This window comes from Oryzias latipes, chromosome 3, assembly GCF_053564925.1.
Source record: "Oryzias latipes strain Hd-rR chromosome 3, Olatipes_Hd-rR_3.1".
NCBI lineage: Eukaryota > Metazoa > Chordata > Actinopteri > Beloniformes > Adrianichthyidae > Oryzias > Oryzias latipes.
The window spans coordinates 14,568,356-14,596,328 of NC_136239.1; the positions used below are offsets into that span (position 1 = coordinate 14,568,356).

The following is a 27,973-nucleotide window of genomic DNA, read 5'->3' on the forward strand; positions in this document are numbered from 1 at the left end:
TGTGTTACGTTGAAAATGGTGAAAGCCAACACTTTCAAAAACATGAACAGCAAAGACTTCTGGAAAACAACACAAGTAATCAAAATGAGTTTTCTTTATGCCAACACTGTTTGTAGCACAACATGGAATGAAAGTAAACTACTGATTGGTTAGATTGGCTGTGATTTTTGCTTCTTTTCAAATAATACATAAGACATTAAAAATATTGTTACTCGGACATGTTCCACAACAAACTGAAAGAAAGACAATTGAAAAATGACAAAACAAATCCTTGTCATGATGTGAGCATAAAATATAAAAACAATTACCTTCTCGTTCTTGACCTTCTTCAACGCTTTGCATTCACTACTCCCATTTTCCACCTCCTCCGCTTCGGTTTTTGCGGTCAATGCTGGTACTATCCCAACAGATTCAAGTGCAATATTTCCCATTTGATTGGCATCGGCCAAGTCCGTTGATTGTGTGTTCTCGAACGATGAATTACGGCTATTTCCCAAAGCAACTTGGGCCTGAGACACGTCCTTCTCCGTGACCCCAATTGCCACAATTGGGGTGCCGTCAGTTTTGTCTTTCTTACTTTTCCCACTTGCACTCTCTTTATCTTTTTTACCACTGAGAACACCTCTAGAGGCTTTGCCTCCTTTTTCCATGTTCTTTCCAGAGGTGGAATTGTTGCTGGCAGCACCTGTAGTTGCTGCCGCACCCGTTGGCTCCCCTTGAGTCCGCCCTGTAGCTTCCTTTTTGCCGACATCTCCAGCCGACGCTTTGCTACTATTGTCTTTAGAGTTCTTGCTGCGCTTGTATTTTGATTTGCTTTCTTTGCCTTGGGAGCCGGACACTGGACTAACAAACCGTATGTTGTCGGGCAGTGCTGCCACTGCACTGGGTGGTGCCGCCATGCCGTCCTTGGTGCCAGACATCTCAAGTTTATCCTTTTCTAAGTCAGCGTCAAGGTCAATAATCAGATTTCCAACACCGATATCCCACTCATCCCCGCTGTCGTAAGTGTCCACCGCATTAGAGTCCACACCTTTCCCGCCTGCAGTGCCACCACTTAGGGACATTTTAGTGCCAACGGCCCAGGATTGCCTCAGTGAGGTCCGACACCCTCTCAGATGGTTGGGACTCAAGGGCAAGGGTTAAAGAATTTTCACGGTCCACTCGTTCCTGTCCCATTTAACCACATTTTGCCCTGGAGGGAACAAAATGAGAAAGAAAAAATTACTTCAATAATTCAGACACGGAACAACAGCATCCATCACCCAACATAAACATTGCTTTTACTGTGGAGATCACAAAACGGGAAAAAAACACATTTTCTCGTTGCTGGCATGTACTTCTGTCACGCTAACTGCATCAACCAGTATTTAATGCCCACTGGTCCGGCAGTGGTAGTCTGAAACCCTTTTTTTAAATAATCACTTCCCACAGTTGTCATGGCAACCATGGGAGATGTAGCCCAAATCCTCCTTTGACAGCCAAGGTGGCCCCACTGTTCTGAACGACAGGCTCTCTTTTTAGAAGGCACTGCCAACAGTGTTGCTGTTGATAAATAAGAATAAACGGGCATCACACATGGTTTTTGAAGTTGTGACTTATTAATTCAACAGCACAATAGCCATACTGCATTAACATGAGGGCTCTAAACCTGACCTAGTGTGCGTCATGAGAGCAAACCAGGTTGTTGAATACAAAGATGATAATTTACACAATTTATTATATCAATAAACCAAGCAGATGCTAGATATATCTGACCTATCTGGGTATAGTATATTGACTGGAAACTGAAGGGCATTTCAAAACCATATGGTCCTTATTGCATTACATGGCCTGTAACAACAGTTACTAAACAGAAACTGGTTTATAATTAATGGCTACTTGATTATTGTTAGAAGTCAATCATTTACAATTTAGAAAAAAATGTCCAGATTTTGTGTCTAAAAGTGACTTCGGCATCTAACAATTTTGGAGCAAGGATTTATTTATATCTTATTGCTGGTTTCTCTTTCCTTGTCTTTAACAATTTTTGAGACCTTTCCCCCCCACACACACATTATCAGGCACCAGCATATCAATATTTGTGCAGCACATAGAAGTGCAATATATATTTTAAAATATTGATTATGTTCCCAATCCCTATGACAGATGGATACTAATAAAATAACAATTAGTCTTTCTGGTTTCAGCAGGAAGACGCCAGCAAAGACGGCTTTAAAGGACTGAAGAACATTTTTGTTTTGTCCAAGCATCAGCAAACATTTGTAAATAAAAATGATCGCTTGAATCTAAAGTCCTCGTCTACCCTCTCAGCAACATTAATGGTAAGTAGCCTGAATACAAAAGGCTCTGCAGACAGAGGTAGGATCAATATGACAGCAAACAGGCCTGAATCGTATTGATTTTTAGCGAGTCGACAGATCTAGCTCTAAAAAAATTGGGTTATCAAGATCCGCTCAACTATTCGTACATAATTTGCGTTAATGTAATCTCATTTTCTAGTGGATAGACAATCTCAGAAATTATATACACAAATTGATACTTTTTGCAATACCTTCTTCCTTAGCCTGTCCTACAGCTCAACGCAACAATTCAATGATAATGGAAGGAAAAGTAGTTTTGTCGGTAACATTTATGCTATGACACATTTTCTAATCTTTTGGTAAATAACAATAGAACAATTTGATTGAGAAGAAATTTGACGAGTCAACTGGTACTTAACTGACCACAACAAAATCAAACTAAAGCTCACAGCACTAAGACAACTGTTTTGTGGGAACATCAACTTTACTGCAAACACTCACTTTTCAAAAATAAATGTAATCCCACACCAAAAACAGCTCATTTTAGTGGAGTTTGTAAGACCAAATCCTAATGCATTCTGAGTCTCCAGAGTGTCTGGCAACATGTGCAGCTTTGTCCCCGTTTCACTGCGTTTCAGTTCATTTCCCTCAAATGAACTAGCCTATAAAGAAACAAACCCTGGCTTGTACCAGTTTTCTTTTTAATCAAAGAAACACTACATTGGCACAATTCCCGGTTAAAGATAGGATTATTTCAAAACTCCAATATGATTTTTTGACATTGCTCAAAGATCGGTTCATGTCTCACTCAAAAATATACGGAATATAAACTTAAAAACTCCTATATTCAAATGAAGCATGCTTATCTTTCCCAGATTGCTTCCTAAAAGAACAGCAGTTAGTGTAGGTTAGGAGGGGGCAAGAAAGAAGCAGCTTTCACTAGTAAACAGTGGTGATGTCTATTTCACAAAGCCAAGGCTGTAACTGTGTCCGCTCTATACCCACTTTACGGCTTTTAGCTAAAATTGCAGTGCAAGACCCCTTTCAAAAAGCCTGACACAAGACATTTCCCAGAATGCTGCATTCAGATGGACAAGGAGGCTGTGCACCTCCCGGGAGAGGTTGCTGCTTTTGCACAGATCCAGTTTTATGCTGACCTTTTGCCAGGAACTATGTGGTTGTGACTGTAAATCAATTTCATGTCAGGCGGCACTGAATTTTATCAAATGAGATCCATCTTTAGTTTCAACACGTAATTAATTTTTTTGTCTCTAAATACAAGTGCTTAAATAACCATGTATTTAGAGACAAATGCTTCTAATAAACACATCATTTACACATATAGAAAACTAGCACAAATATTGGGAAATTGCTACTGTATTTATAATTTCAAATGCAAATGCAACAAAATGTGTTGTGAAAAAACAATACTATGGATACAAAGGTTAGTTAGTCTATAATAGCAATCGTCATCATAAATATGTCCTACAAACATCCCATCAACTTCTTAAAAATAAAAAGTAGTAAGTTATAATGTGATGACTTTCACCTCTCATGCAAAGACATGCAGCTTTACAATATCAGTGACTACAAATGAAAAAATTATGTTGTTTTTTTCCCTGGCAGTTTATCATAAATATTCTTACAACAACCAAGAGTAAGTTTCAGCATCAATAACTTTCCCTAAGCCTATGTATTATAATCACTGATAATCGTTTTTACTTAGTTTTTGATTGCTTGTTTTTCTGTTTAAGTGGTGATTGTGAATTTTGTTGGCTTTCAATCATCTTTTGACAATTTTTTCAAACAGTCAAGTCACAAACATAGTTCCTGACTTCCTGTCCATATTTTTCTCTGTTATTTTTATACATTATAGTCCAACTGTTTTCTTCAGGTATGAAGTTTATTCAAGAAGTAGATTACAAGTTTTGCAATTCTCTGTACTGATTAACCAATGTGATTTTCCTTTTTCAATGAACAATGATTCATGTCAGTTCTCTTTAGTACAAAAACTGATGGAGGTCTGACCACTTATTTAGACCTTAGCCTAATTGGGGTATTCTTTTCCAAGTGTTCATTTTAAATCTGTGAAAAACAAAACAAAAAAATGCTACATCAAAAACAACCACTACAAAAAGTCAAGAAATTGTTAAAAGAAACATCCATTTGTTATAATCAAGTTTTAACTTAAGATCCGTGAAAGGATAATAGGTTACCTTAAAATAACCATTTGTTGGTATAAAGGGTCTCACTGCACAAATATCTTGGCCAAAATTCTTTGGAGTTTGAACTAATATTTAAAAAAAGATTTAAGATAAGATGAAAACATTTAACTAAAAAAGTTGTATTTTTATATGTGAGCAGAGATGATCTGCAGCTGCTTTTCTGTGAGTTTCTTCCAAGAAAAAAGTGTAATAAGAAAACGGTATAAAGAGTCTATTAGCTTAAAGTGATCAACAGATCATTTCCAATTGTTTTTTTTTATTATAAAAAAACAGTACAGCAAGAAGAGTTTTGTAAACGTGTATTAACAGAAAGAAAAGTCTAGTTTTTAAAAGGTTCACAGGAAGCTATGACATTTTTAAGCTGAATTTTACAACAAATACACACATGCAATAATGACACAACATAAACAAATACAATTTCTAAATTGGAAAAAGAACTTTGTTAGAAATTTTGTTGATTGCCTTGTAATCATCACTGCATTTGTAAGGAATCTCAAACTGGCTATATTTAAAAGTATATTTATTTGTCAAATGTCTGTTAAGATTTCACAATGATTTTTAATAATACTGTTAATTATTATAACGGGCAAAATAAATTCCAGTCTGTTGGGTTCCCTTTAATATACTTGTACAAAGATAAATTTGACCTAATTTTTTTAAGCGCAATTCTTATGTATTATTATGTGATAAGCTTATCAATCAATTCAAATGTATAGATAATTATATGTAAATCAGGATCAACCTGGTTTGTAGCATCAATATGAAGAAAAATAACACTGAACCAGTGGAGACATGATGAGCAAAGAGCATACGTTTCTGCAGGTCCCATATGGAGAGCTCCATGGTAACCTTTTTATAAATGGGTTGAGCTCTAGAACTAATTACTAGCAGAGAATGAACCCTGCCCATCCACTTGATGAAAATCAGAAGCATGTGAGTCAGCCTGTACCTTGGTGATATGGTCTGGCAACAACTGGAAGTAAAAGTTCCCAGCAATCACCAACAAAATATCTTAGGGTGTATTCAGATTGGAAAGGTTCGTTGGTCCAGATCCAGTCCGCTCAATTTGGTCCAGATTCAGTCCTGAAAAGGGCTGCACGATATGAGAAAAACTCGCGATATGCGATATTGGTGATTAATATTGCAATAACGATATAATTCGCGGTAAATAAACAAATATCAAAACAACCAAAAACATAATTTCCGTGTTCACTGCAACAGTTTAAAAATTATACTCCAAATGACCCTCGTCGGCGTAGGAGGCAAACATCAAACATAAAAGGGCTCATCTGATTGATCAACAACGTAAACGGGTGCTTCTGATTGGTTAAATGCATAAAGGGATTTATTTCATTTGTTCAATATTTCAAGCTGCCATGAGATTGTTTTAGCACATTTAAGGTAACCATTTATTGCGATTTTCGCCGTCTTTTGCGGTATGCATATTGCACAGCTTAATGTCGCGATAACGATAAATTTGCGATATATTATGCAGGCCTAGTCCTGAACCTTACTTTTGGTCTGTATTCGACTGCCCTCTACCGAACATTTCTGATTTGAACAATACTTTAGTTGCTGCTTTGGTACGAAGGAGGCTTGCTGCAAGGCGGTTACTGAGGAGACGACAGCTATGACGGTACACTGATAACTGTTTATGACATAGATTGTCAGGAAAACAGTGTGCGAGCAATGTGTACCACATTAATGAGTTGCCGTGTGTTAACGTTACTCTGTTTCTGTCGCCAGCTCAGTGGGCTTGTGGAAGAGTGTCTGCCTTAAGACTGAAAGTTCGTGAGTTCAAACCCAGGCGCAATCATACCAAAGACTCTAAAAATGGGACCCAATGCTTCCATGCTTGACACTAAGCCTTAGTGTCAAACTAAAGGCCCGGGGGCCAAACATGGCCCTCAATGTCATTTTATGTGGCCCGCAAGAGCAGAAAAGTTTTTAATTTCTTAAAATAAAAAATAAAAATTGGTGTGTATTTATTCATATCTAGGGGGAATCTGACTTGAAATATCAGATTGGGGAACTATACATTAGGCCGTAAACACTGTCTATATAACCTAACCTGACAGAATCAAATTTAAAAGGATTTATGCTAAAGTAACAAGCAAACATATGTTTTCTAGGCAAGTGTAATTGTCACTTTAAAAAGTTATAATAAATAAATAATGAGTTATTTAACATTAAGGAGTAGTTACATTTATTTTTCATTATATTTAGTTTCATGTTTAAGGTATATCTGGCCCTTTGAGGACAACCACTATGCTGATGTGGCCCTCAGTGAAAATGAGTTTGATAGCCCTTCACTAAGGGGTTGGAATTGGGGGTTAAACCACCAAATGGTTCACAAGCGCTTTTTACAAGTGCGGCTGTATCTGCAGCTCACCGCTCCCCCAGGGGATGGGTCAAATGCGGAGAACAAATTTCACATGCCTAGATAAGTATATGAAATAGGTATGATAGATAAGTATGTGAAATATTTTCAGTTAATCACCAATTGCTTATAAAAGTCTGAATATTCATGCATTAAAAAAGGTAATATTAATAAAAAAATATATATATATTTTCCAATTCTGTGAATTTCATAAACAAAAATGGAAAAGCATTTATTGTCATATAGTAAGAACATTCCAACATGACACTTTAATAATCCAACAGCATTTATTACAATTTGTCCAAATCAATTCCTTAAAAAGTCTTTCAATAATTTACAGCAAAGATAATCAGCCAACATTACTAGGGAGTAAACAAAAGACTGCTGTTCATCTAAGAGAAAGAAAACAAAAACAAATCCAAATGAGGGCAGCTTCCGAGGCAGCGGACGAAAAAAAGACAAAAACACACACACACTGGCCAGTGTTCACAAGCAGCAATCTTAAAACCCTGATAAGGTGCCAGATTGATTTTTCCCTCTGCTCAAAAGAGGCCTCCAGCAGAAACCAGAGCAGCTCCATTAACATGCTGAGCCATTCCACTCCATCCTGATTTCTGAATTACAAAAGCCAGCGAGTACCATTCTCAGAAAACTTCTAATTACCTCAGCTCTAGCCAGTCAATAATCTGAGGTCCCCCGTTTCAATACACATTGGTGCAGGGCCTGCAGAAACATCGATTGGGGTGGAGATATTCGGGCTTTTCGAGCTTTTATTTATTAAAAAGGCTTAGAGCTTTTAGATCTAACGCTGGTGCTGATTTTTATAACTGCTTATTTTGATCGTCTAGGTTTTTTGTATAAAACTGGACCCGATTATTAAAATAAAATTTATTTCATCTTCAAGTAGAGACCCTTCTTGAAAAGAACTAAAAATTCCTTTAGGTTTTGTCATAAAATATGTAAAACGAGGGCTCTCTAAACAGACTCCAAGAAAGAAAGAAATAACGTCAACAAAGTCCCTGGTTGGTCAATGTTCAACCAGATTTAACTTTCCACGCGTGTTCAAAAGGGCACGTGTTTTGTACATAGAACCCAAAAATGGCCAGAGAAACTTGCATTGTGATGCACGAACGCAAGAGTTTTGAACGTGGAAACCTTATGGTACCAACACTCTGGCCTTGTCGACTCACATTTAAAATGTCACTTTCAATGAAAAGTCTATGTAAACGCACGCCAACCTGAATTTCGTGCTTCGACGTTCAGAAAAGTCCAATTTTCACTAGTCGCTATGCATGTTTTTAAGTCAGTTTGTGGGCTCTGCGTACAGAATGGGCCTTCATTGATCGTGATTCTTGGTTGCTATATCTTGAAAACGCTGAACTGTGACCGATTAGGGACTCTGATTTGGTAGTAACGTATGGGTAGCACCGTTTTCATAACTCTGAAGTACCAACCGTTGTCAAAATGATCACGAAGGAGAAATTAATGATTGTGGCTTTTCTACCCGTCTGGAGTTGTAGGACATCAAGTCTATCACATACCGGAAAACAGCTGTGAAAGAAAAAGCCAGGAACAAGATTTGCAGGATTGGCACCACTTCAACATTTCACATCAAGCCCTAGCACTAGTAAAAAGTATGTGTAAATAGACAGAAGAAGCAGCAGCTCACTGTTGCTTCCCGTTTGTCCGATGTGTGAACCTCCATGGCTGAATGCGCATTCACGAAACCATGAACACCGCTTGAATGAGCAACACACGGGCGGGCCGGTGTGTAGGTACCTTGACACATGTACGTGTATTTACATAGACTTGCCATTGAAAGTTGTCGCTGGAACATATATTGCAGAAGGTGGTGTGGATGTAGCTTAAAAAGAACCAGTCAAAGTGTAAAAGTGAGCAGTTCTATCATCTTTTCAAAACTGTCTTCTTTTCAATAACTATACTGCGCTACACTGGAATCCAAGCATTTAAGAACTAAATCAGAACCTGTCCAGCAACATTTTCTGCAGCTATCAGTTTCTGGGGAACTGTGGGGTACTGTAGATGTCAGACTCCGAGAACGAGAAACCCATCCAGAAGAAAAACACGAACTCCCATAGCTCTTTGTAACTATATACATTAGTAAAAAGTTACTCTTTATCACTTATTTGGGAATATTGTTGAGCAAGGATGGTCTGATGATTTCACTGTGTCACAGCCCACTTATCCTGATGCTGAAACTTGCATTGAATATCATTTAGTTTTATTATACATTCTATGATTTAAAATAATGTGTGTTTAAAATTATAAAGGGGGGACATTTTTAATAAAGGTTGGAGTTGTAGCTTTCTATGAAACTGTCTTGTGAAGTTAGATATTCCAATTTATACCCTATACACCAACCCGTCAACTATTATTTGAGTATGTGTAAACTAAAAGAACATTGTTGTTGAACAAAGCCAATACTTCATTTACACATTTAAAAATGTAAGTTTTTAGGCTTTAATGTTCATAGTAGTTTTGATGATATTCATAAATACTGTTCTGTGGAGCAAACATGCATCCTTTCAACATTTCATGGAAAATAGTTTCCCCTTTATTCAATATTTCATGATGTTTATTTTTCATACACAGCCAATATTTTGAAAAGGTCTGTGAAAATACGGCTGCCACGTCGCCTTTACAACTAATTACAAATATAGGACTGCAGGGTTGTGAAAAAATGAGGCAGGCTGCAAAGAAGCAGTCGGTCTCTTGAGAATGACTGCAGTGCATTTGCAAGCATCCAGCAGGCAAAGATAAAGACAGAATTTTTCACTAGGGTCCTCTGTGGACTCTTATTGTATCCATTCCTGACCAGGCAGCAAGCCAGGCTTGCTTCCAACAAATTCCTGCTAAAACCTGAAATACCCATCAGCACGCACAAGTCATTCAGTCAGGCTAATGGTGTCTACACTGAACTTTTATGAATATTTCAAAATGAGAAACTAGTCAAAGCCATGTTTTTTGTTTTGTTTTTTTCACAGCAGAAACTTGTAATAAAGCAACAAATATTCCAGAAATACACAGCTAAAGCTCCAACATAGGTTAAAGTGATTAAGACAGTGGGCCATGAATGAGCAAAATATACATAAGTATTGTGTGCATCAAGAACACCTGTATTGCTGCTAAAACGTTGACTGGCGATTGACTCTCTCCCAGCAGCTGCATAACAGAGGACAAATCAACCAGCATCAACTGGCATCATCACTGACATGAACGTTTTCCAGAATCAATGCCACAATGACTGGTTCCTGAGAGGCCCGAGCGTCCATTTTAAAACCCAACAGGACTCAGGACGAAGCTCCAGTTTTGGCATAATGTCATACATTATTCATTCCGACAACGCAGCAAATGTCAAAGTTAACCCTGATCAAACTGAAGCCTCACTACAATTTTTTTTTTGCTTTCCATCAGAAATATCAAAAGACCAAATAAGTTAAGAGACTGTGGACATTTACAAAAAGTCACAATGGGTATTTAAGAAGTTTAAGACCCACGGGACAGTAGCCAACCTCCCTGGACGTGGCCGGAAGAGGAAAATTGATGACAAATTGAGTAGACGGATAGTTCAAACTGTATCCAAAGAGACCCAGAACAACCTTCAAAGACATTCAAGGTGAACTCCTACATCAAGGTACATCGGTGTCAGATCGCACCATTCGTCGTTGTTTGGGTCAGAGTGGACTTCATGGGAGACGACCAAGGAGGACACCACTGTTGAAAGGAAATCATAAAAAAGCCAGACTGGAATTTGCAAAAATGCATGTTGACAAGCCACAAAGCTTCTGGGAAAATGTCCTTTGGACAGATGAGACAAAACTGGAGCTTTTTGGTAAGGCACATCAGCTCTATGTTCGTAGACTCAAAAATGAAGCATACAACCAAAAGAACAATGTCCCTACTGTGAAACATGGAGGAGGCTCAGTCCTGTTATGGGGCTGCTTCGCTGCATCTGGCACAGGGTCTCTTGAAGTTGTGCAAGGTAAAACGAAATCTCAAGATTATCAAGGCATTCTGAGTAGAAATGTGCTGCCTAGTGTCAGAAAGCTTGGTCTCAGTCGCAGGTTATGGGTCTTCCAACAGGACAACGATCCAAAACACACAGCCAAAAATGGCTAAGAGAAAAGCATTGGACTATTCTGAAGTGGCCTTCTATGAGCCCAGATCTGAATCCCATTGAACATCTGTGGAAGGAGCTGAAACACGCCATTTGGAGAAGACACCCCTCAAACCTGAGACAACTGGAGCAGTTTGCTCATGAGGAGTGGACCAAAATACCAGTAGACAGGTGCAGAAGGCTCATTGACAAATACAGAAACCGTTTAATTGCAGTGATTGCCTCAAAAGGTTGTGCAACTAAATATTAAGTTATGGGTACCATTATTTTTGTCAAGCCCTATTTCAACAGTTTTTTTTAAAATAATTCTGTTAATCAACAACTCAAAAGTAATGGCTGATTTTGATTATTTAATTTTCAATAAATTTTAATTTATTGTTACTTTTGAACGTTTCAAGTCATTTCAGTGAGCATTGTGGACTTACTTTCTTTAACTGAGAGGGACCAACAATTTTGTTCACCACTGAATAAATGGTTTGACATCTACAAAACCTACAAACACATTTATTTTCCTGAAATTCTGTTCATTTCCTGAAAGACACAAAGTCACATCATTTACGGCATATTTGAACCAACAGTAATATAAACAATCCCCTGAGGCCAACCACCGTTTTATATAGACATGGGTGTCAATTTGTGCTGTCAACACAGTCAACGATAGAAACAAAATGCATTGAAAAAAAGGTGGTTAGATATGTCAAATGAATGTCTTTTTACACTTCATCTACTCAGAACTTTTAAATGTCTGTCGTCACTTTCAGGCCTAAAGTGTCACACCCTGAGAATAACCTGTAATTCATGTAACACTTTATAACGGCTAATTTGTGTCACACCTTTGCTTTACTGTCTTCACTCCAAGTCTGACACATGAAACAGCTGGAGCTCCGCTTCCATAAGCTTTAGCTGCTAAATAGCTACAGATCCCTCTGAAACACTCATAGCCACACCAACTGTTACTTTATAAATCCACCCACCTTGTTCAGACATCTAAAAGACCTGTTTACAGTTTTCAGTTTCCGTCACTATGGCCTCTGATTCATCCATTACAGGGATATCTACAACCACTCCCAATGCATGAAGATGGCTATGACCTAGATAGCTAAAAGGCTGGAACAAAAAAAACAAAAATCTAACGCTTCTCCTTGAATCCTTTATCTACAATTCTAAAAGGCAGTCTGGTTTGCTTTTCTTCTGAACCGTTAATCTACTACATTTATGTCAGTCAAATCTGACTGGGTGCCTCAAAAGACACTTAAATCCTATTTTTCATGCAAATTTTTTAGAGTCAAATTATAGGGAATTATAAAAACAACTAGGCAACCTAAATGCAAACCAATGACACACAAGCTTCTCTTTATCACTACCCTATTAAGTCTAATATATTCACACATTTGAGAGACTCAATATTTGACTTGAGTTTTAATAATGCCGGCTAGATTTATGCCTCACCGGTGAATTCTTTCCCTGCTTCTGTTGAAGATGCCTACAGTATGGAAACGGATTTATAGTTCAGCAGAGAATTTAACAGCATGACAGCAGTGATAGGGCTACTAAATTGATGTGCTGTACATTTTAAAGTAAGGCTGTCAATTTATGACACATTTTAAACAAAATCTGCAATAGAGTTTTCAGATAAGGCAAATTTCAACAAGATAACTGCACATTGAATGGATCATGTCTTAACTTTTAAACTAAAATACATATTTTAGGAGAAAAATGGAAAAAAGGCTGAGCTTGAAGCATGTATTTACAAAGAGAGTCGTTTTTTAGGTTTTGCTGCAAAAATCTTAACCATTTATGTTAAAGCCACAAAACTGAACCTCCAGCCGTTTAGACAGACGTCACTAAGAATGCTTTTCTTGAGGTTAACAAGTGTAATGGCAGAGGCACTAACAGCAGAAATACACAAATATTCTCCCTGCAGCCACACAGCAGATTCTTGTCAAAGCACTAACAAACCATTTCCTCTGAATTGTAGCTTTTTTTGGGCTAGTTTGGGGTCTTTATTCCTTGTATTGATTCATTTTCCTTTTGATTTTCCATAGCTGTGAGAAGGAATAATAGTAATGGGTGTGAAATGAAGACATTCTGTTCCATCACATTGTCAGGTTACTGTGTGAATCAAAAAGGAATGCAGATGACATTCTGAAGCCTCATTAAATCTGAACTTTGTCAGTTGAGATTGGTTACATCGACTAGTGAAGTAAGTCACAAAATATTTGATGACTCCATCATTTCATGGACAATTTGACATTTTTACTGGAAATATTTGAGTTTGTTGAGTTTGGTATTCCACTTGGGGATGTTAAATCACTTTAATAATTTTTCTTGAAAAGTGCAAGGATATTTTTTCATCACCAACTGATGTAAAGAGTATAAAGATACTGAACAATAAATTTCAAAAAACAAAACATATCCACAGATGCATTACAATCAGTAAACCAGGCAGTCAACAACAGGCGAAGATGCAAGTCAACTGACCAATGCAGTAAAAGGCAATAGAGCACCTCAATTCCTATGCACTCCAAGTTGTCTTTTTACTATGCCAATATAAATATATTTTAACTGCGTTCTTACATTTTTTGAGCAGCTATGTCATTTTAAAAACACTGATTGATACATGAGTGGGCCAGTTCCCAGAGATGGCAACCATTTCTCACAGAAAGTTGAAGCCGGGCCATTTGTGGTTACAGAGCAAAATGGTAGTTGTTAATGCCAAACTTGAGGGATGAGTTCCCATTTTCTTTTCACTGCAGGCCAAAAACTATCAGTATTTGTTTTACATGAGTAAATATTGTTTAGACATTTTGTAAGTGAAAACACAACACTGAAATAACACAAAAACGAGCATTTGTTTGTGTTTTATTATAGTTAAGGTATCTTGTGCTAAATTTTCTATTTTTGATCTAAACTAAACGGCTGAAACTACTGTTTATTCTTCTAGTCATGCAACCAGACAGCATAGTTTTAGCATGCAGTGTTAAAACTGTATAGAATAAGTTCAAACAAATAATCTTTTCGTAGTCCATAAACTAAAAATGCTTTTATGGTTCAATGCCTCAACATAACCTTTCTCAATAGTTTACATCATCGGTGTCAGTACTAAAATGAAACTTAATTTCTTTATATCAATACAAGTTTAGGATTTAATAACAAGTTGGACTATTTTGTGTAATTCAGTTGCTTTTTCATTGTATTTTTTTTACTGATGATGCTGGTGTTTTATAAAATATTTTAGTCTTTGATCCACTGAGGACAGTGATATGTGCCACGACTCCTACAGATCTTCTCACATGCTACAACCAAGACACTGGAGGGATTTGCTCTGCAGAATTTACACAGTTCCCTTTTAAGAGTTGTGGGTTTTTTTTTTACACTTTTTTTTTTAAAGTGAGTTAAGTAAAAAGTAATGTTACATACAACATCTGCAGTGTGTAGATTAAAACCTAACTACTCTGCTTAGAGCGGCTTCCAAGCACTCTAGTGCAGGAGTGGGCAATTCCAGGCCTCGAGGGCAGGTGTGTATAGATGATTTCCAGATATCCAAGGCTAAATCATGACTGATTACATGGTTGAGGCGTGTCCAGCCAATTAGAACATGCTAGAGCAGAGTATGTGGAAAAACATACAGGAATGTGGCCGTCAGTGCCCACCTGTGCTCAAGTGCAGTGGTCCCCAACCCCCGGGCCGCGGACCGGTACCGGTCTGTGGGTCATTTGGTACAGGGTCGCACAGAAAAAAATTACATGACATCAGGGGCCATCACAGGCAGACAAAGAAGAATGCACATTCACACAAAAATGTCGGAGGAGAAAAACAAGGAAAAAAGCGAGAGCATCAAGTTTAGGGTTGGGCGATGTCCCCTAATTTGGCCGTTGACGATGTTTGCTGTCAACCATCGGGATGGACGATGACATCGTCGGGGGGGGGGGGGGGGGGGGGGTATTTTTACATTTTTCGTTCTTATATAACTGCTATTCGTTATTTTGCTTTTTTCATTTTATTTCCCAACTAATGGTTAATCCGCGATGATCCAGTATAAACTGAGGGAAGTGACTTTAACAGAAAAAGTAACAAGCAAAATAGAAAAGAAGTAGTCCGCTCCCGCACTTAACTAGCGAAGTGGACCGGCGGAGCGCGGATTTACAGCTTTATGTTTGATGGGAAGGGGGGGGGGGGGGGTACATGAGCGGTATGTGTGGGAGATTTAAGACTGCGATCCGTCCCGCAGCTCCAAAGCTAATCATGTTGTTAGCCCGTGTGTTAGCATACTGCTAATCCTGGCTACGTCCAGAAAAAGCACTGACCACACGGATTAAAATTCAAATGATGAGCGAACAGGTGTTTCATAATAACCGTAACATTATTAAAAGCACGTTTAGAAGATCGTCTCGTATTTTACCGAGCTGACGTCAATGTATATAGCCGCTCGGCGCTGTTATCGTTTTGTATTGAACTGTTACCTTCAATAAAGTTTGGAAAAAAAGCCGCTCGGCGGAAGTTGTATCCTCTTCCGGTTTTCAAACTTCGCATGTGCGAATACTGCGCGTGTGCGAATGATTTATTCCGACCGAAATTGTGACCTTAGTGAACGTTTTTATATTCTGAAAAAAATTTTCTGGGCCCATGTACACGGTTGGATTCTAATCCGACCATTGATCCCATCAGGATATTTTGTACATGTAACCGCGGCTTATGGTGTCGACGCGCAACGTGGCGGGGGCGTGGCATCACGATGGTGGTCTCTCCATCGGGATGTCAGTCACCCATCACGATGGACGATGATATCGTCCATCGGCACAACCCTAATCAAGTTTAAAGCAGTTGAGTCCAAAGTATGGACAGGTTTTAGAGATTCAGGGAGCAATAAATCAAGACCTTTCAAAGAGATATCAAAGAGATATCTCCTACGTAGGGGTGTGACGATAACCTCATCACCGCGGTATTGATGACCGCATCGCCTCACTTTTTTTTTTTGAACTTTTTATTTTTAAGTTCTGCATATGGTGCGTTATTGAAACTATAATAAACACATTAAACACATTCATCTTTGCTGATAATTAACTTTTTCTGCTAGGCTAATGGCTACCGGAAAGATGACAAGTGTCTGCAGTCTCGTTTATTACTGAGCAACATATAATATTCTGAGAAGATGTCTGTACCAGAGAGCACAGGTGAAGCCTCGCCTGCAGCGGTCCGCTGCAGAAGAATCAACACGCACCCCCAACACACTTTTGTAATCTCCTTCCTCCAACACACGCAGCGCACTGATACACATACACATCCTTCTACAACACCTATATAGTTAGTTCATTAGTTAGATAGTTGTTATTGTTATTTGTTAATAAAGAATACTGCGTTGTAATTGTATTCATTTGCGACTCGGCCGCCGGCGAATTTTGTGTTTGGCGGGGGGCGGGGGGTTCAACCGCGACATCGCTCCCCCTGCTGGTTCATCACAGCGGTGATCAAAAATCCCACACCGTCACAGCTCTGCTCCTACGCATGTCCTCAGCCCTAGACCCTAGATTTTAATATCTTTTGCTTCCATCAGCTGAAGAAGTGCAAAGCGCTTATGCCAAACTGAAGTCAAAAGCAGCAGAATCAAAGAAAGGGGGTCCAGTGCCTTGTGGTGACATACAGGAGGATTTGGAGGATGAGGAGGAGCCACAGTCAAGCAGTGACACAAGCACCACCAAGAAAAGAAAGTCTGCACTAGTTGATCATCTGGGTCAAACCTTCAAGAAGACCTCTTATGCCCCTACATCAGAGACCTCCATTGTGGAGAAATAGATCAAATAATATTAAGATGCCCCTTCTCTGCCTCTCACTGAAGATCCACTGTTGTGGTGGAAATCTCAACAGCATGAGTTCCCTCTCCTCTACAAACTGGCCCATATGCATTTGTGTATTCCCGGTACTAGTGTGGCAGCTGAGTTTTTTCAACTGCAGGAGATGTCATTATTGCCCAGAGAAGCTGACTCAGTCCGGAACATGCTGAACTGCTCATTCTCAAGAAAAAGTTCCTAGCAACAACTAGATTTTTTTTTCCTTCTGGGAGATTTTTATTTTTGTTTACACCACATTTGCACTAAATGGTGTCATTTATTATTTACAAAGACACTAGAATTTGTTCACAGGAGTATATTTATCAGATTTACAGCTTTTTTTTAAATAATGCAATAGCTATGGATTTGTTTTACGAAAGTTAAAACCAATGTGCTGAGCAGCTACTTGAGTTATTCAATTTCTATCCTGTTTACAGTAATGGCACTGTTGTTCATGTTCACTATTGTTTAAACTGAATTTTACAGATATTTCAAATTCAAATTGTGTCATTGTTTGTCAAAGACATGGTTTTACTGATTTCAGCAATGTTACACAAAAGTCTGTTCTTCGTTGCACCAAAAAAAGACAAGTTGCTTTTATCATTGTGTTCAAACTAAAAAATAAATTAGGATATATTTATGTTCTTCTTTCTTAAAGTTTGATATATCGGGAGTCGTTAGAGACGATATATATCAATTATCACAATATGTATCGGGAAAGTATCATTATCGTGAACAATGTATCACATATCACATCGTATGGTACCCAGTAATTTCCAGCTGGGCCTGCACAATAAAACACAAATGTATCCTTATTGCAATATCAAGCTGTGAAATAGGCAATAAAATGGTTACCTTAAATGTGCTAAAACAATCTTTTGGCAGCTTGAAGTATTTAACGAATCATATACATCCATTCAAGCATTTGACCAATCAGATGGAGCCCTTTTTTGTTAGATGCTCGCCTCTCATGTAGACGAGGGTTATTTGGATTATGATTTAAATTATGTTGACTCTTATTCTGTTGCAGTGAAATGGAAATGACGTTTTTGGTTGTTTTGCTATTTTTGCTTTTCATTTATCCCAAGTTATGTCGTCAACGCAATGTTGATCACTGATATTGCACATCGCAGGTTTTCCTCATATCGTGCGGCCCTATTTAGTGCATCAGGTTTCAAGTGGTCTCTTGTCTCAACAATGCAGAGCAAGGACCATAAAGGACCATAGATAGAGATAGTTTTATACCTTCTTTTAGATTTCAATTGCTATTCTGAGGGGAAAACCAAAGGATTGAACATAACCTTATTAAGCAGTTCCAACAACTGATTGGTTGGTTGGAATACTGTATAAACCATTTAGAGATAGAGAAGCACATCTCACATTGGACAGAGTGCAGATAATGCTGTATGTAGGTGGGGGTACCATTAGCATATGCTTTGCAGCTAGCATCTGATAAGCAAAATAGATGTAGTCTCACATACTGGGGAACACATAAAAGAAAGATTATCAACTTTTTGGTAGAAAAAAAAAACCATTTGATTCTTATCAGTGCAAAGTTGTGGTAAGATGCAGATTTTTCCTAAAAACTAGTGACAGTCTGCCTAGATGAGTCATCCAGGGCTGAACACTAACCTAATGAGGCGCCGTCAGGGGAGCTGCGACAAAAACAGGTCACTTTGCAAGTAAAGACAGCTGTTCAATAATGTGAGGAGACTAAAAGCGCTTCTATTATGTAAATGTGGTCGTGTATTTGAACATTACTAAAATAGAGGGATTCTTTATTGCTCACAAAACAATACTAACTGTAAACATGAGGACAGATGAACAGAACTCCATCTACAGTCAGAGGATTTTAAATATTGTTAAAACAAACCCATTTTTTTCTCAATCTAATGAGTTTTCTTTCACTTTTTACAAAAACAGAAACCTGTTCAGATGAGAAAATTACAACGTTTTTATTGATTGAAAACAGTGCACTGTGCAGAAGTATTATTTGGTGTCATTTCCATTTTGACAGCATAAAGACGACTTCAACAGAATAAAGCATCTGAGAATGCAGTTTAAGGATCTTGAAAATGATATAATTAATGCTGTATTTGCCTTATTTCACTGCCACTAAATATTTCATAACTGTTTCAATTTTAATTTCAGTGCAGAGAGCGGGGGAGGAAGATTCAAAGAGGAAAAAAAGACAGATTTAGACTTTAAAGACAAAGAAAAAAAATCAAACATTTTGAGGCTAATGATTAAAGCAAAATCTAACTTTTCACTGATGATTTTTTAAACTATATGAATGCATAGGAGTGCTGGGGATTGTAATCCTAAATCATGTTTTATACATGTCCAAAAGACTGTCTTGACTAGTTCTGCTGCTCAGACACAGTAAAGCCCATTATATAATACACTGCATTTATTGTAAAGACTATTAGAAGATGACAGCTGGCAGTACTGCATTTGTTACTTTCTGAGTTGAAATGGTGATAAAGCTCAAAGCCTCCATCAAACACATTTCATACTGCAATAAATGTACTGTGAGAGCGTAACCTTCCCCTTTCAGTGGCAGGCAAAGTCAAATAGACCGACAGCAATTTAAGAACAAAGTGACCCTCAAACTGTAGTGTTCACTGCATTGGAGCTGAAAATGTGGGAGCATTTAGTTTACCGTAGTAATTTATTTACAGATAAAAAGTACATAAAAATTAAAAAAAAAAAGACAGGGTGAGAGTGACGGAAATCCATTTGGGCTTATCTACAGTTTCAAACAAAAAACACAAAGAAAAAAAAAGACAGAAAAGTAAATAAAAGGAAATTAAAAGACAGAATTACAAAGAATATCATTTTTTTTGTTGTCTTTTTTGTTTTTGACTTTATTGCAGACTGCCACAATCTTATCCTACCAAAGAAGTATATCATCCTTCTGAACACCTAAAAAAAGACAAAAACATTGTCCGGTTAAAATTGCATCGACAACATGTCTGGGCCATTAAACATGTTCAGCTGCGAGCAAACGGGGTATTATTGCCATTGATTATGTCCACCATTAATGATGGTGGCAGCGTTATCATGAAAAGCTATGAAAGGAGTTGCTTAAGCGATGACAAAGTTGTCAGCAACAGTTGGTAATCTACAAGTAGCCACAAAGTAACAAAACATTGCATCATAGTTTTAGCATTTTTTAGCATTAGCGGTCAACAAAGGGCGCATATCCACAGCTTAGCCGCTCCAACTGGTGTTCATTCATGCTAGTGAGCAGGTGACCTTCATTCATAGAATCACCGCTGTCTGCAGTGACACGCCCACCACACCAGTGTAAAAAAAAAATCATTGGTCGTCAAATGAACAGTTTTGGACCCCTACATCCCGGCCTTTAATTATGCTCTCAAAAAAATTACCAAAATATAGCATGCAGGAAGACAAACCTAAACAAATTTAAATGACAATTATATTTATGTTAAAAAGTTACATCTTAACTGTCACGCTGATGTATTAGTTTCTCTAATGTTTAAATAAAAATGTTTTACCATTTGAAAAAAAAAATCCTTGATTTCCAGGAAAACTAATTTCTCAATTTGGTCAATTATCTCTAATTCTGTTTCTTTTATTTTGTTATCACAAATTTTTAATCTCAACTTCCATTTTATCTAAATTGCTGGAACTCTGAAACTTAATTTGTCCTTCAACATAGACATAATATGAAAACAGCTGTTTCTGCTGGAAGGAACCGAACGCTTGAATAAAAATATTGTAGAAATTGTTCAATTGAAGCTTTTATTTACATATTTTCATCAACAGATCATTAGGTTTTCCCTCAAGTTGGCTCAGTGTTGCATAAAAAACACATCTTTTACATCTTACTTTAGTTTTTCCTTTTTTAGCTCCTACTAAAGTTCAAGGTGAGTTTTCCCATGAGTCAGACTAAGCAGACAATGAGAGAAAACAAACCCCATGCAAATCCAACCTCCTAGTGTGAATACAAATAGAGGTGAGGTATTTTTGACATTACTTGACCACGCTAACCAAGCAAGTCTCACAACAGTAGTCAGAAAGTGCCTCTTAGTAAAAAGGATCACCAGTGTCAGGGGGAAGTGAAGCACAATGGATGAATGAGGTCATGCTACTTATGAGTGGATGAATGAAGACAGTACTAAAAGAATTAGCATGCCAAACATTAATGAAATTTGACAAGGTATCACGCTGCAGCAAAAAAAGAAGAGCTGAGATGGACAATCTGTGGTCCGTCTCTTTTTGCTAACAGCAAAAGGAGCAACATTTTAAACCTAAATAGAATGATGCAACCCTTCTGACTGACTACAGACTGTGCCTACTCATAACACTGACAAATGTACCTTTAGCTGTGGGAGAGTCGAGTCTAGGCTAGCATTCCAAGATCCAAGATATATGACCAAATTCTGGCAATGCAGTCTCTGTGCAACAAACCATCGGGGTGTGTAGTTTTTTCGGCCATGATTGCCAAATCACAATTGAGAAATCCAATCAGTGGTGTAGGAACTAGTGCAGAGTTGCATTTTCCTTGACACATAATAACACTTCAAAGCCCGTGGCAACTTTCACAAGCTGCATCGTCAATTTTCTCCAAGTGCTTACTAGTTCAGGAAATAACAAACCACACGACCTAACATGAAAAATCTAACAGAGTGTAAGATCTGATAGTGGTGAGACCCAACAGCACATTAAGGAATACACATCAAGCACCACTTTCTGAAGTTGATCAGCCTTTGCTGGCAAATTCTCAGTCACTTCTGACATCTACAAGATTAAACTTAAAGAAATCTCAGCTGCTTCCTCCAATATATTCAATTGTGAACACTTGTGCTTTTGATGGATTATGTCCAAGTATTTTTTCAAGGAATGACCAACCTCCAGATTCAAGTGGACGGCAAACATGCTGCTGTGGAACACGAGAAAGTATTTGCCTTTTAACTAAGGACATTAACCCTTTAATACTTGAACTTTAGACGTAGTGTTGACAGTCTTTCGACTACTGTATCTCTTCATCCGTTTACGCAATTACCATAATTCCAGTGGATTCTGAATGAAGCAGCTTTGCGATGATATGCAACACTTAACAGTAGTAAAGTGCTTACGCAATCAACGGATATCAGCCAATTCTGTCTGGGAGAAAAGTGTCTTTGCACGGTTACACAACACTTTACGTAGATAATGTGTTGCATATCAGTGCAAAGCCAATGTAATAAGCCACTTTTCTCCATGTCAGAATCAGCCGATTCCCATTGACTGTGTAAACGGTTGAAAAGTTACGGCATGTCAAAAGAGGATTATTTAGATGTCAGCATGTTTCCATTGTGTTTGTGTGTGATAGTCACCACTAAAATACAAAGACAACCTTAAATTGAGAAGTCTTATACAAAGTTGAATGTTTTACCCTCTCTTTGAGAGCTGGAGATTCTTCGGTGCAAGTGAGATTTCTGTATCCTTGTCTCCTTTCGTCCTCTCATGCTTCCTTTCATTTACTGTCATTGTTTGTGTAGCCCTGATTTTTCTTTTGATTTCTGAGTCCAGGCTTTCAAAAGAAGCCAGGTCCTTGTCTCAAATGTCAAAAAAATACATTGGATTAACCAGGAGAATAGAAAACATGAAGAGTTTTTGAATCGACACGTTTTCTTTGTTCTCCTCTGACAGTTTAGTATAAAACTAAACAAAGACCTCTGCAGTCAAAGCCTCAAAAAGATGTCCTTCACATGACAACAAAAGCTGGTGCAAAGGTTTTTCATTGTAGGTTTTACTTAAGTCCTTTCAAATCTCACCTACTAAATTGAGCTACGCCCACATGTCTACTATACCTTCGATTTGCTTGTTCGCTTACCATGACAAGCAAAGTCAATCATGAAGATGTTTCCTGCTAATTTCAAACCTTCTTGGTAAACATTGTGGTGCCGACCATCATAGTGCTAGCTCAGCTGATGTGAGAGCTAATACGGCTGTAAAAAAGACGACACGTTGATGATTTTCTCCATTAATGCTGTGTGAGGAGAAGGCAGGGGTTGTCTTGGATACACCACGCTACCCGGGGTCTCACATTTCATTTACGTGACTTTCATCTTCTGCGTTTCATTTAAACAGGAGCTGACATAAAACTGTCATAAAACTACCAAATTAATTGGATAAACATGGCTAAAAGTCAAGAAATACAGGTTTTTCAGACAAATCTACATTTCTGATTACTGGATAACCACAAAGATCAGATAAAGAACATTGGATTACTGATAAATCTGATAACTCAAAATAAAAACTGGATAAAGACCGGATATATGTCTGTAAGCCTGCCCAATACTCCCTGAACTGACACAGAAACCACTGCGTTATCATATTATAGTTGATTTGTCCTAAAGAGAGTCCTTACAAATAAACAGCCAACCCAAAATTAAAAAATAAACAAACTGCATGGCTGGGAAAGAAAGTGCCTAAAAGACAAATCCCCCATCATTTGACTACCTCAACACGCCAGCTTTGCATGTCTGGAAGTCAGGTCCGAAACACATCCAGGGCTGAAGAGGCTCAGTTGTTGGGTGTTGAAGCGTGAACCCACGCCCAACCCCCTTCACCGATAAAGGATCTCTTCTAATAAATGTCAGCTTTTAGGGAAACAGAGTGTGTTTTTCCAACTACAACCTGCCTCATGATAACAGCTGAATAATGGGACTACACACAGACTCGGTGCTGCACACATTGAAAAATGTTAGTTTATAGCAAAAGCGTTGAACTAAACGTATTTAAAGGAGCCAAACAAACAGATTTATTGAGATTATTTTAGATTGCTTTAGAGAATTGAAACGACCAGCTAGGTTTAAGTGCAGAGGTGGTGTGGAGCCACAAAACATCGGTTTCACAAAGCCAACATAATCCCTTAATCTAATGTCTTGCACAACCTCAACAAATTTGTTGACGTTTTTTTCAAAAAATGCTGCACAAATTTAAAAAAGATAAAACTCTGGTCAAAATTACAACCAATAAAAAACTGACAGCATCTGTTGTGGCATTGATAACATTTGTCTAAAATGAATTAACGTGCATTTACAGATAAATAGGAATGTATAAATCCCATGGCTATTACATACATTAATCCCTTTCACACTTAAGATGCAAACAACTTGTTTATCAGCGACATCAACTGCTGAACGCCAAAATGGGACTTTCCTGGAGAGCTTTTATCGCATGATCACAGTCTTCAATTTCATTTCACAAGTGATGGCTCCATCACATTTCATACGATCTATCTGGTGGGTTAACAAGGCTCCCTAATGATTTGAACAAATTACAAGCACAAGACGTAATCAGATAGAAAGTATTTGCTTTTGAACAGGTAGTCGACTGAAAAGGAACAGGAGGGGGAAAAAACTGTTCTCTTTATCTCTGTGAAACAGCCAGATTCGGCTCTCTAAAAGAGAAGAGGAAAGCAGCAGCTTTGATGTGAAGAGATTTGTAGCTACAGACGCTGATCCACAGTATGTGAATTCAATTTTGGGCCAAATCCTCTGGGTCTGACATTGTTATATTACCATCTTCTGTATTGATTTGAGTATGACAAGTGCTTGAAAAGAAAGGGTAAGAAATATATATATATATATTAGGGCTGCACGATATGAGGAAAACTTGCGATATGCGATATTAGTGATCAATATTGCTATAACGATAAATTTGCGGTAAATAAACAAATAGAAAAATAAACAAAAACATCATTCCCATTTCATTGCAACAGTTTAAAAATTATAGTCCAAATGACCCTCATCGACATGGGGGACAAACGTCAGGGTGGCTAACCCTGGTCCTCAAGGGCCTCAACCCTGTCTGTTTTCCAATTCTCCCTAGACTGCTCGATAATGATAACCAAAATCAGGTGTGTTCAGTCAATCAGGATGTGAAATCACTTGAGTCAGCCAATCAACAGCAAGCTGGTTAAGGAGAGCTGGAAAACAGGCAGGGTTGAGGCTCTTCAGGACCAGGGTTAACATAATAGGCCTCCATCTGATTGGTCAACAATGGGAAGGCGTCCATCTGATTGGTCAAAGCATAAAGGGATTTATTTGATTCGTTAAATGCTTCAAGCTGCTAGAAGATTGTTTTAACACATTTTGGGTTTGCGATTTATTGCGATATTCGCCGTCTTTTGCGATATGCATATTGCAGAGCTGGATATTGCGATAACGATAAATTTGCGGTATATTGTGCAGGCCTAATATATATATAAATATAAATAAAACACTCTCAGAATTAGTTAAAAAAAAAACAATGAAACACAAGCCAGTAAAAAATGCATTCAGATCAAGTGTTTGTACAGTCTCACTAAAAGGCTTGAATTATTTACAGATACGACAAATTACCACAACTCTGTCGAAGCTTTTGTGTCACTTCTCATTGGATTAAAACAGTTCATTTTTAAGCCTAAATCAGCATGCACAATATTTAATGGAGAATTGGCAAACATTTAAATGATTGTGACCTTTAATGGTCAAAGTTTTCTGTGGACTTCTGAGCATTGAAAAATCTTCAGGATTACTGCAGACTATATGGTAAGGCACAGTGGAAGAGCAAAAGAGTCCACCTACTATTAGTTCTAGTAAATACACCTTTGTAAGTTCTGTTAAGTGGTAATCAAAAGAACATGTACCTGCTGTTGGCTGGAAACTCCATCTAACATCAGGGATGCAAAATATTATCACTACATTTGTGGGGACTGATGAAAGCGTCAAGAGCAATTACAAAGCACCAAACTAAGATTGGTTTGCTAGTGAGGATTGGCATCCAGTAAAATGCTAAATTACAAAAAAAAAACAACCAAAAAAACGCGTATTTTCATCACCACAGAACCCGCTTAAAAGCCTCATTTAAAAAAGAAATGACAGTGTGACAGTGCATTTTATAAACCGGAGTATTTTATAAACGCCGCCGTCTGCTGAAAGAGGCGGTGGCCCGACGCTCAGGCGAGCTTCCCCGGGGCTTGCGCGCCGCAGCCTGGATCTCACCAGCTTCAGGGGATCCACTCTCCACAGAAAAACCAGGTCTTCACGCTGGAGTACTGTCTGCCCGGAAACATCACTATGGAGCTCCCATTTCTCCACCTGAGCCCGCTGGAGCGGAGGCCGCTGCTCATCACCCCGCTGCTGTATCGGGGAGACCCGCTGGAAGACCCGGACCTGTGCAGCAGCCCGCGCTCATCGTGGGAGACTCCGTTGTCCGGCATGTCCGGGTCAGAAGGTGCCACACACACACACTCTCTGGAGCTGTCGTCAATGAGATTAAAAACTCTGCCCACCAACTCTCTGTGAAATACCCCTCTGCGGAGACTTTTATCATACATGCAGGCACCAACAACCTGAAACTGCAGCAATCAGAGACTCTGAAAATGGACTTCATCCATCTGATTCATACCATCCAACAGTTAAACATACACTGTATCGTATCTGGACCACTACCTGCACCCCGTTATGGAGACATCATGTTCTCACGCGTCCGTCAGCTTCACATTTGGTTAAAAACATACTGTCATTCCATAAGCATTCCATACGTTGATAACTTCACAACTTTTTACAATAGACCATACCTCTTTAAATCAGATGGTTTACACCCCAACAATAGTGGTTCCCGTCTTCTCAGCATGAACATTGATCTCACCCTCCGTTCTTTCAAAACCATATCCAGCTGACGGTTGAACCAGGACACCCACACCCCTGACTCATCATTCTCTGCCATACAGCATCACATACCAGTCCGCATCACCAATAGACATTCAAATCATTTGCATTCATATCCACGTGCCTCGCATATTTGTTGTCTCCGACCAATTCACACATCAGTCACAAAACCCATGACATGCACACATAAGATTGTACCCACAACCATGAAGATGGCTCTTTTAAATGTCAGATCACTTTTAAATAAGTCTTTTATCATAAATGATCTGATTTTAGACCATGATTTAACCTGTTTGTTTTTAACTGAAACCTGGCTTGGCTCTGATGCACCAGCTATTCTCACTGAGGCTTCTCCACCTAATTTTAACTTTTTATTTTCAATCAGGGGAGGAAAGAAAGGTGGAGGTACAGCATCGATTGCTCACAAAAGAATTTTATCTGAAAATATTTTACTCGGTAAATATTGTTCATTTGAGCATCATGCTTTTCTTTTTGGAGACCCACCTGTTTTAACTGTCACAGTATACAGACCACCAACCCCTCCTTCCTGTTTTATCGAAGAATTTTCGGAACTTTTATCATCTCTTCATATTAGGTACAATAGGATTTTAATTACTGGTGATTTTAATTTGCATGTTGACAATTGTAATGATATCTATGCCTGCGAGTTTTTAAATCTTCTAAACAGCATGGATTTTCAGCAGCATGTCACACAGCCAACTCACAACAGAGGACACACCCTGGACCTTGTCATTACCTATGGTCTGTCCACTGGGGTGTCCTCTGTTGTTGACATAGCCACCTCAGACCATTACTGTGTGTTTTTTACTGTCACCAGTGAAATCCAGCAGGAAGCCTCAGTGAGAACTGTGAGGAAGCGGTATTTAACTCCTGAAGTGGCTGCAAGTTTTATTGATGTTTTTAAGCAAACTCCTGCTCAGATTTTACCTGCACCCTGTGATTTTATTGTTGATCATTTTAATAACAGACTTCAGTCTTCCATAGATGCAGTGGCTCCACTCAAAACAAAAACATTAAAAGCCACTCCTAAAATCCCATGGAAGACTGACGACATTAAGGGTCTGAAGCAGAACTGCAGGAGAGCAGAGAGGAGATACAGGAAGACGAAATTAATAATTCACAAAGACATTTTTAAAGAACAACTCAAAATCTACAATAACTCAGTTAAACGGGCCAGAACCTCCTATTTTTCAAAAATCATTTCAGAAAATAAAAACAACCCCAAATTTCTTTTTAAAACAATTGATATTTTAATAAACAAAGACTTCAACAAGTCCTCCATGCCATCATCTAATGCTGCATGTGAGGACTTTGCAGACCACTTCATGGGTAAAATCAATGCCATAAGATCAAACATTTCATCCATGCAGTACACTGATCTTATCAGACCTCCAGCATTGTCTTTACCAG

The 27,973-nt window shown here is 38.3% G+C and overlaps 1 protein-coding gene across 3 annotated transcripts in view; it reads right to left on the bottom strand.

Moving 5' to 3' along the window:
* The window catches only part of znf609b (zinc finger protein 609b), a 100,075-nt gene that overhangs the window by 65,695 nt on the left and 6,407 nt on the right, over positions 1-27,973 (bottom strand). For 2 of the 3 annotated variants that reach the window (XM_004066872.4, XM_078944234.1), the window contains exon 2: positions 309-1,192. The exons of the other annotated variant lie outside the window; for it this stretch is intronic. In XM_004066872.4, the coding sequence (XP_004066920.2) occupies positions 309-1,064 (756 nt within the window). In that variant the 5' untranslated portion in view covers positions 1,065-1,192. The remainder of the gene's footprint in view (positions 1-308; positions 1,193-27,973) is intronic. 3 annotated transcript variants of the gene reach the window in all.